The 15,481-nt window shown below is 35.7% G+C and overlaps 1 protein-coding gene across 1 annotated transcript; it reads left to right on the top strand.

Moving 5' to 3' along the window:
• The first annotated feature begins 4,629 nt into the window (after positions 1 to 4,629).
• On the top strand, positions 4,630 to 6,855 carry LOC131876513 (L-type lectin-domain containing receptor kinase IX.1-like). Its single transcript, XM_059221934.1, has one exon. It carries the CDS (start codon positions 4,764 to 4,766, stop codon positions 6,732 to 6,734), a length of 1,971 nt encoding a protein of 656 aa, XP_059077917.1. The 5' UTR covers positions 4,630 to 4,763; the 3' UTR covers positions 6,735 to 6,855.
• Positions 6,856 to 15,481: the final 8,626 nt, after the last annotated feature.

The raw sequence follows: 15,481 nt of genomic DNA, 5'->3' as shown, positions 1-15,481 counted from the left end.
AGAGGTGGACATGGATGGTGTTGGAGATAACTTATCTCCTATAGAGGTGGAGTTGAGTGTTGCAATGGAGTTTGGGTGGTACTGGCAGGTGGCTGGTGATGTCCTTCTTCTGGATTGTTTGACTACTAAAGGAGATCTTTTTCCTGGCTCATCAAGTTATGGGAGCCTATCAAAACCTATTTTTTATAACCTCATAATTTTGATGGATAAGTAAATGCTATGTATTGTTCTTCCTCCTCTGATCCCTATTAAGACGGTGATTGTGGAGAGTTTTTGATTTCCAGCCATGTTCTTTTTCCTCTTGGTTGAGGGAGCCAGTAAAAACCCTCCTTCGTTAATTATTGTTTTGACTAATCGAGGCACACCTTGGTTTCTTCTGGCTCTTATTTTTGGTTAAGGTGTGCTGTGTTTGGGAGCCTATTATCATGTTGTGGGATCCTGTTTAAAACCCTCTTGTATGGTTGTGGGTTCCTTTCAAAATCCCTAGTATCTTTCAAGTTATGGGAGCCTATTTAAAACCCTCTTCTGTGGTTGTGGGAGCCAGTCAAAACCCTTAGAGTCTTGTTTAGATTGCTGAGGTCTAGCCTGATATGTAATATTTTCTATTGTCCTTTGGTTGTTGTTTCACTGGAGGTTGGTTGTATGGAATCATTGTATATCTATTGATCAGCTATGTCTTGTTGGGGTCTGGATATCTGTTCATCTAGGAGGTTTTGGGTCCCCTTAAAACTTATTTTTTTGGCTTTCAGGTCCCCTCAAAACCTTCTTTTCCCTTAATAAAAAACAAAATAGTAAGAGAAAAAGAATGAATTTTATGTATGTATATCCTATACATTCTATTTAGATGATGACATTTGAGGATGAACCCAAAAATAAAATAAAGTTAATAGAGAGCAACAAAGAAAGCAAGAGGAAAAGAATGAATTTTATGTATGTATTTCTTATGCATTCTATTTTTGATGATAACTTATAATGTTGGTTCTAAATGTTATATTTGTGCATTAACATTTATAGTTTCTTAGGCTTATTTTTTATCACCCAATGAACTAAGGTGTCGATCCTTCTATTTAAATATCATTCTTGTTCCTACATGCACAAACGTGTTAGTCTAGATGTCACCATGCATAGTTCAACATTATGAATTATTTAAAAAATAATTGTGAATGAATATCCGATATATACTTTGAAAATAACACATTCATGACATTCTACTAATATCAATAGTTCATTGATGCTACCTATGGCATATCTTTTGTGAGATCTTTTTTGACACACTATTAAAGAACTATTTGTTTCAGATTCTAAGTTATATATATAGTAAATGAGGTAAAGGAGATTCACTTGAAGGAATATAACTTTTTTTAAACATCTTGGGAGCATATGTAATCTATTATTTCATTTTTTAAATAGAAATCTATGTCTTATATCAATAGTTGATGTATTATAAGCTTATTGAGAATTTTTTAGGGTTAATTTATACCTAAGGTATAAATAACTCTATGATATCTTCCTAATAATTGATTTGTATTTATAATCTTGATTATAAGTCTTTATTATAATACATAGACTAATCAATAACAAAATTAAACTAATTGATAGCACACCTAGAGAGTTGAATAGACATGGGGAAGGAGTAGTTATCTACTAAGAAAAGAGACCAACTAAGCCAACTAATCGTAAGGACAAGGAAACGTATAGAAAGGGATAAAATTGACATTTGAGGAAAATAAAATGAAACTAAGCTTAGATTTTGTATATATAGAGAGAGATTTGGGCATTAACATTTACATTTTTCTTAGGCTTAGATTCTATCATCCAATGAACTAAGCAAAGAGTCCTTTTGCTAACATAAGAAATCCATTTGCTTAAATATCATTCTTGTTCCTACATGCATAGTAGTTTTAGTTTAGATGTCATTATGTATGGTTCAACATGATAAATTATTTTACGACTTTTGTGAGCCTAAATTTAATATATAGTTAAAGAATTATGCATATATGGAAGTCTACTAATATGTATAGTTTGGTGATGTTAAGTGTGTCATGTCTTTGGTGAGATCTTTTGCAATATACTATTAGAAAGATGCGTTTTAGGCTTTGGAGATTTTTTGAAAGAATATAATTTTGTTTTATATTTTGATTGTATATATAATCTATAATCATTATTTTTTTTATAGAGATCCGTATATCTTGTATAAATAGCCAAAGATTTATTTACACATTAGATATAAATAATTCTATAAACTAACACCATATTTCTTCTCTCAATAATTACAATTACTATTGAATCAATTTAATATTAATTAAACATGATCATTTCATTTCAAATGCTGATGAACCCTAATGAAGAGCTGCCGCAGATGCCTTCCACCAGGCCACTGGCGATCTATCAGTTGTTTTCGCCACCGGTTGGAGTTGTTTTTTCGCACTCCACCTTTCTTCACTTGATTGTTTAATTTTCCATGAACCAGATCCGCTCAGAATCGGACATAGCGCCTCTACCAATGAACAAATGGTTTTGGACTTGCTAGATCCACTAAGCTTCTTTGCACATTGACTATTCATTTTCTACGAACCTGATTAGTTAAGAATCTAACATTGTACCTATCACTAAGCTTTTTGATGTCTAAAGTGTCAATTCTTTCTCCTAATATGAGGAAATGATTTTAGGGTTCTAGGGTTCTAGAAATCAAACTCTATCACCTTTCATTATATTTTTTTTTTCAAACATTGACTGAATGGAACTGGCAAGGAACACAACTTTACCTCTAATTTATAAGCTAGAAAAAGAAAAAAATGTATGCAAAAAAAAGACTGATATTCATATTATTCTATATCACCATCTATATTTCTGTCTCTATAAATAGATCAAAAAAATTTGTAATTGTTTTTCTACACTTCTTTGAGATACCTATTGCATATCAAAATGCAATTGTTTGTTTTAAACTTTTTGTGAGCACAAATTTGATATATACTTGAAAAAATATGCGTGCATGAAAGTCTACTAATATCAATAGTTCACTAATGTTAACTATGTCATGTCATTAGTGAGATCTTTTTCAATATACTATTAGAGAGTTATATGTTTTAGGCTCTAGGTTATATATATGTAATAAGTGAGGTTAAGGAGATTCATTTTTACATTTTGATTGTATGTATAGTCTATAACTATTAATTTTTATAGAGGTTTGTATGTATTATATAAATGGACAATATAAGACAAACTTTTTGAGAAACATTTAAGATTTATTTATGCATAAGATTTAAATAATTTTATGATATCTTTCTAATCATTAATTTATATTTTTAATATTGATTAAAGTCTTTAATAGAAATAAAATTAAACTAGTACCATACAAAAAATATATATAAACATTTATTTTCTCAATAATTACAATTACTATTGAATCAGTTTAATATTAATTAAATTTGATCATTTCAATTAAATTCTGATTAGTCTAAGGAGATGGAAACATGTTAAAATCAAATTGAGAAATTTTACTTCTATATAAAGAGTAATACTCAATTACATGGAAAATGTAAAGATTTGAAACTTTAACCAAAATTTGTGTGCTGGTAGTGGAGTAGGCCATTTTTTACTTTAGTAAGACTAGATGACAAATGACTTGCTCAATAGATTTCCCTCATTCCTCATTCCACTTGACTAAATGACAATTGAGTTCCTACTAATATCAATAGTTTAGAAATGTTAACTATGTCATGTCCTTTGTAAGATCTTTTTCAATATACTATTAGAGAGTTATGTGCTTTAGGTTCTAGGTTATATATAGGTAGTGAGGTTAAGGAGATTTGTTGGAAAGAATCTAATTTTGTTTTACATCTTGATTGTATATATAATCTATAACTATTATTTATGATAAAGGTATGTATGTCTTGTATAAATAGTCAATATAAGAGAAACTTTTTGAAAAACATTTAAGATTTATTTATACATAAGATTTAAATAATTTTATGATATTTTTTCTAACCATTAATTTCTATTTTTAATATTGATTATAAACCTTTAATAGAAATAAAATTAAACCAACACCATAACAAAAAATATAAAAACATTTCTTCTCTCAATAATTACAATTACTATATAATCAATTTAATATTAATTAAATTTGACCATTTCAATTAAATTTTGATTAGTCTAAAGGAGATGGAACATGTTAATGTTAAAATCAAACGGGAGAATTTTACTTCTATACCAAGAATAATAGAAAACGGAAAGATTAAGATAAAGATTTGAAACTTTAACCAAAATTTGTGGGCTCGCAGTGGAGTATGCCATTTTTGACTTTAGTAAGACTAGATGACAAATGAGTTGCTCAATTGATTGCCCTAATTCCTCATTCCACTTGACTAAATGACAATTGAGTTCCATAGTTACATCTTCCTCGTACGGAAAATTACCATTTAAGCTTTTGCGTGTACTGGAAATTTGCTCGTCAACAAAAGTTTTATGAAATATTTATTTTTATTTAGGGTTGTAGTTTGCTTAGATGAATATAACTAATGTGGTCCATGGTTAAACCCAGTCCTTCAAACATTCAGGGTACTACTTCCTTTGCATGCACTTTAAAGGCTGGGATAATAGATCGTTAGATGTTGAAGAGGACAATTATGTTGATAACGGGTATTTGGGCTTTGATAAGCTTGTCTGGAGTTTTTATTTGCGGTGCACAGCAGTCCAATGGCAACAGCACTAATTTTCTCTTTGCAAACTTTAGCCACAACAATAGTCAGCAGCTCATATACATGGGGGACGCTTCCTTTTCGGCTCTGTATCATTGTATCGATCTCACACCGGATCCAAACGGCACAAGAAAAGTTTATTCTTCGAACGAAACCGCTGCAAACGTTGAGCACCACATCGGACGGGTTCTGTACCGCCGGCAGATCACAATGTGGCCGGCGAGTTTTACCACCATCTTCACCATACTTGTGAAAGACATCGCCTCAAATGGCGATGGCATGGCCTTCATCATCGTTCCAGATAACGATAGCTTTTTAGCAAAGAGCTACGGGGGATTCCTCGGCCTCTTCGACCACTCAACGGAGGGAAACAGGACCGGCCAGCTTGCCATCGAGCTCGACACGTTCCAGAACGAATTCGACCCGGACGACAATCATGTGGGCATCGACATCCAGAGCATCAAATCCAACGTAACAGCCAATATGGGAAACCACGGCATGGACATCAAAGCCGGGCGAGCAATACAAGTGCGGGTCGACTACGATGGGTGGGCTAAATCCCTGCAAATCTATGCGCGCTATGCAGACAGTACTTCAGACTACTCGAGCCTTCTCAACAGCACGGTGGAGCTCGAAAAAATTGTTCCAAGATCGGCGTACCTGGGATTTTCTGCAACAACAGGGAAGTCATTAGAGATACACAGACTTCTCGATTGGAGTTTCAGTTCCGCGATGTTGCCGGAGTCTTCTCTGAATTTGTCACCGGTGGAAACGGGGTTAGGAACGCCGCGAGGATCGGGCGATGGGGTCAAAGTCCCCGTCTTGGTGGGCTCCATTACAGTCGGATTTGTTATGCTGGGGCTATTAGCCTGGTTCGTCGTTAGGAGAATGAAAAGAAAAAACCGGGCTACTTCAACTCTTGGGCAAGGAAACTTAATCGGAGAGCTTGCAAAGATCCAAAACGCGCCTCACAGATTCTCTTACAATGAACTAGCCGCCGCCACCAATAACTTCAACGAAGCAGAGCTTCTAGGAACCGGCGGGTTCGGAAGCGTGTACAGAGGAAACCTCAACGCCGGAGGCAACAAAAACGTGGCGTTTGTTGCGGTGAAGAGAATTTCGGCCGGGTCAAAACAGGGGGAAAGGGAGTTCATCTCAGAAATCATCACCATAGGTCGTCTCCGCCACCGGAACCTGGTGCAGCTTCAGGGCTGGTGCCACGAGTGTGATGAGCTTCTTCTGGTCTACGATTACATGCCCAACGGAAGCCTCGACAAATTTCTCTACGACAAAAACAGGGGCCCGCCCTTGAATTGGCCGCGGCGCCAAAGGATTTTATGTGGCCTGGCCTCGGCTCTACTATACCTGCACGAAGAATGGGAGCAGAGAGTCATTCACCGAGACGTGAAGCCAAGCAATGTGATGCTTGACGGGGAATTCAATGCTCGCCTGGGGGACTTCGGTCTGGCCCGGCTCATCGAGCACGACGATAATAGTCCGGCTGTGATGACCCGGCTGGCGGGTACGCCCGGGTACGTTGCGCCCGAGTGCGGATACACGGGCAAGGCTACGGCAGAATCAGATGTGTTCAGTTTTGGGATCGTGCTGTTGGAGGTGGCCACGGGTAGGCGGGTGGTAGAGCGCAAGTCTCCTTTGGCTGAAGGGAATTTGGTGGACTGGGTTTGGGGACTGTACAGCAAGGATAGTGTTTTGGAGTGTGTGGATCCCAAATTGGATGAGTCTGATTATGATGCAGAGGAGATACGAAGGGTTTTGATCTTGGGTTTAGCGTGCTCGCATCCTGATCCACAGTTGCGTCCTTCTATGAGACAAGCCATTCAAGTGCTGATGAACCCAAACGAAGAGCTGCCGCAGCTGCCTTCCAGTAGGCCACTAGCGATCTATGTTGTTTTGCCACCGGTTGGAGCTGTGTTTTCTCAGTCCACCATGTGTGGAGGTGCCGCATCGTATGGTCTCATGGGTGAGAGTAGCAGGGGATCCATTACAGCTTCCATACAACATCATGGCAGATAGAGTACAATCGCATGTTTTGTCATACTTTGTTGCGACTCTCTTTTCATTATTTGTCATGTCTGTGTATGTGGAATATTATCTTCTTTATTTCTAGCCTGTTACGAATTGTCTTAGTACCTACTTTGTGTTTTATATTGGATTTGTATTGTGGTGAGTCACATAGATTAATGTATTCAAATGAATAATTGAGCCAGTGTTTTTTTTAATGTATAACAAAACAAAACAATTTTAATATCAAATCTATTTTTTTAAAGTATAATGTATAAGTATGTTATTTAATGCGATAAACCTTATATATGTGTATGTGATTAGAAGTGATAAATTTGAAAATGATAAAAAAAAATAGATAGTGGTAGTTGAATTTAGTGTTCATTTTTGTGTTTTTTTGTTTTTAATTTGGTGGAGTAATAGTACATGTATAGATGATCATAAACGTAGATAAAGTGATTGAACTTATGGACGATTGTTTGTTTTGTCCGTTTCACTTTTGGTGTGTTGAGGTGAGGTAAGAATAAATGTAAAAGTGATGCATGTCTTGATTGGATGACATTTGGATTTCATAAGAAGAACTATGTTTGTGAGTTAATTCTTTTGCAAAAGGTTATATTTTAAATATTTCTACAATGAACATCTTAAATTAGTAAATAATCTAGTATTATATTTTACAATGTAAGATTTTTAAAGAAAATAAAATTGTATGTGATATGGGATTGGGTGTAGTCATGGCATAGTTTCATTTCTCTGTGGTAGCTAGGGTTTCAAAGAACTTGCATGTTTTGAGTGCTTTTTTGTAGTGTAGGAATCAGGTCAATGGATCTTCTCTTCCTAGGATGGGCAGCCATCCTTTGCTAATGCAGTTTTGTTTGCCCAGAGGGAAAAGCATGGGGGTGGTATTTTTCTCTATTCTGCACCACCCAATGATGGGAGAGGGACAATTCCTTCATGGGGTAATGTGCAAAGGCAGGAATGATGTATGCAATAGGCCAAGGGTGTGCATTGGAGTAGATTGAATGTTAGAACAAAATTGTTTGAACACCACATGAAGACTAGGTTAGATTGGTGTGGGGGAGAGAGGAAAAAGGACAAACAAACAAAGGGTGGAGTCAAGCGATTTTTAGGGAGGAAGGTTGTACTAAATATTGCTCTAAGAATGATAGTTTAGATATGACAAGCTCGAACGTTTCTTCTACAATGGTAATTTTAGGTGAGGAGATGGAGAATGAATGAGTGAAAATGAAAGGCATTTTATAGAGCTAGATCTAATATGAAGATTCAAAGGATCATGTCCAAGTCTTAGTGACTTAAATAAATGGCTTCCAAAAATCCAGGGCCCTATTTTGAATGGAGATGTGAAAATTTATCTCGGTGCATGGGGCTTATTCGTGGTAGTTTTTGATAATGCTTAGGATAGAAATTTGATTCTATATGACTATGAGAAGAGCTAAGAGGATTGGTATCATTTGATACTCAAACCATGGTACCTGGATTTCAACCCAACCACTGAATCTTTTAATAATATTTTAATCTAGGTAAGACCCCCAATCTCCCTCCACAATACTAGTTTGGTTCTTTCTTTATTATTGTTGGTTGTTCTTTGGGTATATTCCTAGCAGTTGATGAGGATTCTTCAAGTTTCCTCCACACTACATATGTCCATATTCTGGTAGAAATTGACTCATTTAAAGATTTCCCAGTGAGGTCTTGTTGAAATCAACTAAAGGATGTTGGATTCAACCTTTGGATTATGAAGGGGTCCCATTTTAGTGTTGAATATGCTTTAAAACATGACATGTTGCTTCTATTTGTTATAAACAAGTATCTAAAAAAATGGACATCATAGTGGCAAGGATAATGGCATTGTCTAGATGTCGCGAACCCCCTAAGTGGATGGGTTTGATTTCAGACAAGGAGAATGACACTGTTGTAATAGAGAGGGAGAAACTTGATAGACTTGAAATGTCAAGGTATTCAGAGAAACAAGAAAAACTATTGATCCAAGATAGTGTTGATGAGATGCAACATACTATTTTGAAGGAGCCTATGGATGATAAGGATCTAGAAAAGGGATGGGTTATTGAGAAGGGGAGGAGGGATAAAAAAATATAGAAAGATGGCTCTTGCACCATGTTTCTTTATTCACATTCCAAAGTAAACTGTAAACATGAAGATGTAATGTCTAGACCTATTAATGGATCTCAATATGTTGTTGGTGTGTGATTTGGGGAGGTGGCTCCCTATCTGTAGCCCCAATTGGTTTAGGCTAGTTCAAAATATATGATTTTAATTAAAAAATAAAATCTCTATTACTGATAAAAAAATTGCATGTGATGAACTAGAAATTTTATTGCAAACATGACATAAAATTTAGAATCTACCTATGTATTTTATTTGTTATATCCTCTAATGATAATGATTTTTTTTTTATTGATGGTAAGTAAGGGGTTTTTAAAGGGCCCAAACCCTTTTATACAAGTGTCAATTAAAAAGTTAAACAACCAAACAATATAGCTACATCAAATCTACTAAGAAGGAACTACATAATACCATAACTAGATCTACCAATACGTGCACCCTTAACCCAAGTTGTGACATATAAACATGTTTTGGGAGACTTTTATTCCTTCTTTGAACCACTATCCATAATAAACCATCATATAAATCTACAAAATCAAGAAAGGGAGATGGAGAAACCCTCAAATTATTATGACCTTGGAGGAACATGTGAGAAGGGGATCATTAAAATAGGTAGATAGAACATCAAATGGAAATATGAACATTAAATAGAGGAGCTCCAATAACAACACACTTTAGAATAGGACAGGATGCTAAAATATGAGATTTAGGCAACATATGTGGATGAGGGACCGTTTCCCATCAGCAATAGAAGGCTTAGGAACATTTGAATGAGATGATATAATGTTTGTGAAGAGTATCCTTTCACCAAGAGGAAGATGTCAAAGACCTTAAGTTGTGTGCAATTAGAAACCAAATGAATCATCATAAAGAATTACTTTCAATGGAAGTGAATACCTTCATCATCCAAATATTTTTTTAAGTATGCTCCAAAACTTATAAAACAAGTTACTTCATTAGGAGACGATTATATTAATCCAATTCAACCAAAACTTTGTAATGAAATTGTTGTGGTGTTGTAAATTGTATCCCTTTACATTTTCACATTCTAGATTGTGGCCCCTACTTTAGTGTACTTTCTCTTAGATCAGTTAAAGCCTATTTGGGCCCTATCCTACCTTGTAATTTAATTGTTAAACTTGCAACTTGATTATCATCATATGCTAATTTCAAGGCTAGGTCCTATCTTTTGGATATAAACATACTACCACCCCTTTTTCATTTTATTTTAAAATGGACTAGGGAACCCTATTGGAAATTGACACTCATTCAGTTTAGTTGTGTTTTCATTGATGGCAACACTATTAGGATTCCCAAAGATACTGAGACGAGGGGGGGGGGGGTGAATCAATATCTGACCGGTTAGAAGATTTTCTTAACTTATAACATGAAAAGCATATTAGAACTGTGTACCAGCAAACCAAAAATAATGCAGTAAATAAGAATAACAACCACAACATAAGAGACACACCATAACACAATATTTTAACGAGGAAACCCGGTGTGGGAAAAACCTTGGTAGGATTTGTGACCCACAATATTCACTTACTGGCCAATAAGAGAATATTACTACTTACAATAGGGGCCTACACATGCAGGAAGGCCAAGTGCCTAGAGCTCACTGCTCATTTACAAAGAAGTCACACTGACTTACAAAATGGATTATACAAATCCAATGTCTTGTACTACTTTAGATTAGCATCTACTATGCCAGATTCAGTACCGGTTTAAGCTCTGCTACATACATAAACCCTTATCCAATAATTCACATATTAGGTCTGCTATCATCTCTTCATCAATCGCCTATTAAATGATCTACAATGATCTCATACATATATGAGTCATATTACAATCCGCCAAGTTGGAGTACAAAAGATTTTACACTTAATTACAAAATATATTTGCACAAAATTCCTGTCGGCCAGGGTGCTGGTAATCTTCCTTTTCGGTGTCGGTGATCTGTATGCCAGTGTAGAGTCTGTTGAAGCCGGTGCCTGTACTTACCTATCGATATCACATGATTGTAAGGTTGCCATCAATGACAATACCTTCAATCACCTACAATGTCTCATTGGAGTGTGCATTTTCCAACAATCTCCCCCTTTGGCATTGATGGCAACACTCATGAGAAAAATCCAAAAATGTATATCCAAAAATGGTTTGCCAAAATTGTCTTACCAAAACTATATGCTCAAAAAAAAAATTGTTTCAAAATTGAGTGCTCCCCTTGAGCAGATGATGTCCTTTCTTCTGATCATTTTTCTCATTTCCATTACTCCCCCTTTGATATCAATGACAAAGGTTGTCATTTGTTGTCACTGGAGTGTGATTCCTGCCTAGATTTTTGTAATCGGTCGGTTTCAATCGGGAAAATATCTGTCAAAACCAAATTTAAACTGTCGTTGAATCTTTTGTTGTCCTGTAATGCCTCTTGTGTTCTCTTAACTATACCAATGAGTATGTGCATTTTCTCTTTTGGTGTCTTAAGTTCGGGAACCAGAGCCTTAGAAATTTCTTTTCTCAAAGAAATGAGGTAATCTAGTTTAGGATCAAGTTTACATTTTAAATTATTTGCCTTATCCTTTATTCTCTCTTTATCCTTTTCTAGCTTCTCTATTTTCTCTTCAAGATCTGCAATTTTCTTTTCTATCTCCAAAAATGAATCTGATGTGCCTATCAGATTGTCAACAATATTGTTAATCTCATCTTGTGCTTTTCTGATTTCCTTGTCTAGGTCTTCTGTCAGAATATTTGTTTTACAATTATCTCTATATAGTTTCTTGAAATCCAAAATTGTCTCTCCTAGTTCCGGTAATAAGGTGTCCATTTTCTCCTTGTTCTTCTTCACTATTTCCTCAAAGAATTTCTCTTTCTCCTTAATCATTCTCTCTTTGAATGTGTCCTCATTTATTTGATCAACTATCAAAATGTTGCCTGTGATGAATTTAGACAATGTGTCTAATTGTCCTAAAGAATCTTTATTGTCTACAATGCACTTTGTTGCTATCAATTTAAGAATGGGGATTGTGTCATCAATAGCCTTATAGGCTTGTGCATTACACTCTGTGATTTTCTTTATTGAATCCAGTAATACTTCAGTTACATTTGTAGGGCAGCATTCATTCATTGAAGTACCAGATGTCTTCCCAATTGTTTTCACAATATCCATGCTATCGATTCTAGTGATAACCTTGCTTGTTTCGACCTCTGGTAGGTCAGTTTGTGTTTGCATTTCTATTAGAAAAGGTTTAGGCTTTTCAGTTTTAACCAGTGGCACTGTCTCGGTCTGAACTTGTGTCTCAACCTGTTTCTGTTCTAGTTCCTCCATCCATGTCTCAAAAGATTTTTCTGAGCTCTCAACTGCCAGTTTCTCAGATGTAGTCTTTGTATGCACTTCCAGTTTCTCAGTTTGTACCTCTGCACTATCCATTGCCGGTTCTTCTGATGGTTTTTTAGTTTTATTTATCGGTTCTTCTAATGGTTTCCCAGTGGTGTCCTCTGTCGGTTGCTCTGTCTAAGTAGGTTTTTCTGTGCTTATATTTACAATATCATTGACTCTAATCTCAACATCTGCAGTCGGTGACTCAGTAGCCACATCTTCCCTTTTATCCTCAGTGGTTTCTCTGTCAACCACAACATTTACCTCTTGTGTGTCAATATTCATAGTATACAAAACTCCAGACTTGGGATTTGTATCCTCTAGAGGGGTCTCCATACTCTCAGTGACCGGTTTATTGTCTATAGTTTCTACCGGTGGAGTATTTGAAGGAGGTGGGGTTGAGTTGTCAGTTATTTTTAGGCTTGGAGGTCCACCTACCTTACCTTTCCCCTTATCCCTATCCTTTTGATATACCCTGATGGTCTTAGGTCTTAGTAACTCTTCCTGCTTCTCTTTTTCTACAAAGAATATGTCTCATGCATCTGTTGTTTCTTCAGAGACTTCATTCACTCTACCTACCATTAGTGCTACATGTCGGTGAGTGGTTGAAAACACTGACCAATTAGCCTCACTGATTAATTGGTCTATTTCATCAGGTGAGTTAATTGGATGCACTGCAAGTAATTTTTCAATTTTTATTTTCTTATCTAGCTCAACAATGGCTACCCTTCTGGCTTCTAGTCTTCTATACAACTCATTGGGTATCTCATCAACAATTTCCATCAAAAATTTCTTGTAAATATCTAAGTGTAAAATTACACTATTTTCAATGCTTTCTTTGTCATCAACAGAAAGTGTGTTATACAGTTTGCTAATGTTTTTCAACTTTCCATCCTTTGTTATTTCATTAAGGAGCTTATCTAGTGGAGAAATGTTTATTTTTACCTTCTTCTTCTTTGGAGTCGTTTTCTTAACAAGAGGCCTAACTGTTTGTTGCTTTTGTCTTGTTTTCTTGGGTGTGGGTGAAGGTGTTGGTGAGGGTTTTCTTTTCCTTTCTACCCTTTTGTATACCGCCGATATATCACTCTCAGAAGAAGTTCCAATTGGTGAAAGATGAGCTTCCAGTTGAAGTCCTTCCAACTCACTTTCTTTGATACCAGTTTGTTTCAAAACATTTTCCTTAATTGCCTTTGCCTGATGGGTTCCTTTCCTTACTATTTCTTCAACTTTCTTAACCCTTTTCTTGATTGAATTCCACTTTCAATTGTTTCTGCATTTCCAAAGACTTTCTCAATGGGTTCCTTCGGTGCTTCAAGGAGTGCTTTTGCATAAGTTTCTATGATGTTATCATCTATTTCAAGCCCATTTCAGTTACCCAGATAGTCCTAGGGACAACTACCTCCATCCAGATTTCATCCTTTTTAATTACAAAGCATATTTCCTTCTAGTATTTATCTACAATTGCTTGTGACAGTCTTATTCTTGTCTTCATTCGAGCTTTCAGTGCTTGAAAATGTTCATTTAATTTTTTCTCCCATGTTGTTTAATAGATCCAATAGTTGCTTTCCTACCAGTATATCAAAGCCAAAATATTTCTTACCAATATCGGGTACTTGTTTAGTAATATACAACATTAAAAACATACAAGTAAATTTCCAAATCTAAAGGTTCCTTTCTTATCTCCCTTTATCTTCTTCAGATTGTCTATCAATTCATCTTTGAGCCATTCACACAAATCTATTCTAGCATTGTTGTTAACCATATCATATGCACTTTTAATACATAAGCTAGATACTAAGTTCAACCTATTTGCATGTGTAGCTTTGTAGCCTAAAATCATACTAACAAATCTGACATTGATGTCCTTCACATCATTTACCCTTAGAGACCTTTTGTCAAATGTTACATCAATTAGATCTATCACTGTGTCATTTGAGACCCTTTTAGTTCTGTCAGGTCTGCTACCGATGGAAGGTAACCCTGTTACTGCTTTTACTGCTTCTTTGGTGATCTTATGGATTGAATCCAACCAAAATAATTCACCATGGACTCTTCTTAGCACAATTCTTATAATATCCTCAAGAAAATTAGGAATGCTAAGAATATCCACAAAACCTAGGGTTTCTACTACCTTGTATTCCGGCTTGACATTTCCAGATTCATCACAAATCACAGTCATGTACATGTTTTTGATCTCATCATCACCTAATTCCTCTATGTGACAATGTATGTATATCCTACGGTCTTTAGCATAGACTACTCCCTTAGGAATTTGAGAAAATGCACCTAGGGTATCTTCTTTCTTTGCTATTTCGGGAACCAGTTTGAATACGGGTCTAGGACGCTTAATAACCTCAATCACAGTAGGGCTTGCAATAAATTCAGGAGCAGAGGAGGATGTCATAAATATAAATACCTTAATCTGCCTTAGGGATGAGTGTTTGGATGAACAACTTCACTTCTTTGATAAGGATGCCTACGCTCGGGAATTTTTGCGCTCTCTAAGATTTGAATGCTCGGTGAATGAAAAAGGAGCCAAAACACTTGCTTTATAATGTTATTTTCTTCAACTACCACATTTAATTCTTGTCAGTTAAGTTACAACTTAACTCATCTACCAGTATAGAAGTAATTTCAACTTCTCACCATCAACCGAGGGTATAATAGCATGTTTTTTTTAATTTTGTTGCTAAACCCCCAAAGGATTTTCCTTCAGTTAGATGAAGAGTCTCCTATCGGTGGAGTGATACTTTGTTCTACCAGTGGAGGAGTATTCCCATCAACATTTTGATCTGACTTTCTAATCCATTGTTTTGAGAATTCTTGCTTTACCTCTTCAACCTTTTCTTTACCTTTCAAACTAGGACCTTTGTTATTTGCCGGTGAAGTCTTGCTTCTACAAAATTTTGCAATATGTCCAATTTTGTTACAAGCATAACAAGTCACATTGTTTTTCTAAATAGATTTCCCATATCCTATGCCAGTATGTGTTCTCCATTGATTAGATAGGTGTCCAAATCTTCCACAAACATAACATCTTATATTCATTCTGTAGTTTTCTGAATTATGACCAACCTTGTTGCATTTAGAACATTGACCGGTGGGTGTATTAGTATTCTGATAATTTCTAGATCTACACTAATTTTCTCTATGACCATACTTGTTACAGTTAAATCATTTCCCATTGAATTTGTACGCATTAGATTGTCTTACTGGTTTACTATGATCATGATTG

This window comes from Cryptomeria japonica, chromosome 6, assembly GCF_030272615.1.
Source record: "Cryptomeria japonica chromosome 6, Sugi_1.0, whole genome shotgun sequence".
In the NCBI taxonomy this organism is placed as follows: Eukaryota; Viridiplantae; Streptophyta; class Pinopsida; order Cupressales; family Cupressaceae; genus Cryptomeria; species Cryptomeria japonica.
The sequence above is the reverse complement of the archived record's forward strand: the minus strand, read 5'-3'. Positions and strand labels throughout refer to the sequence as shown.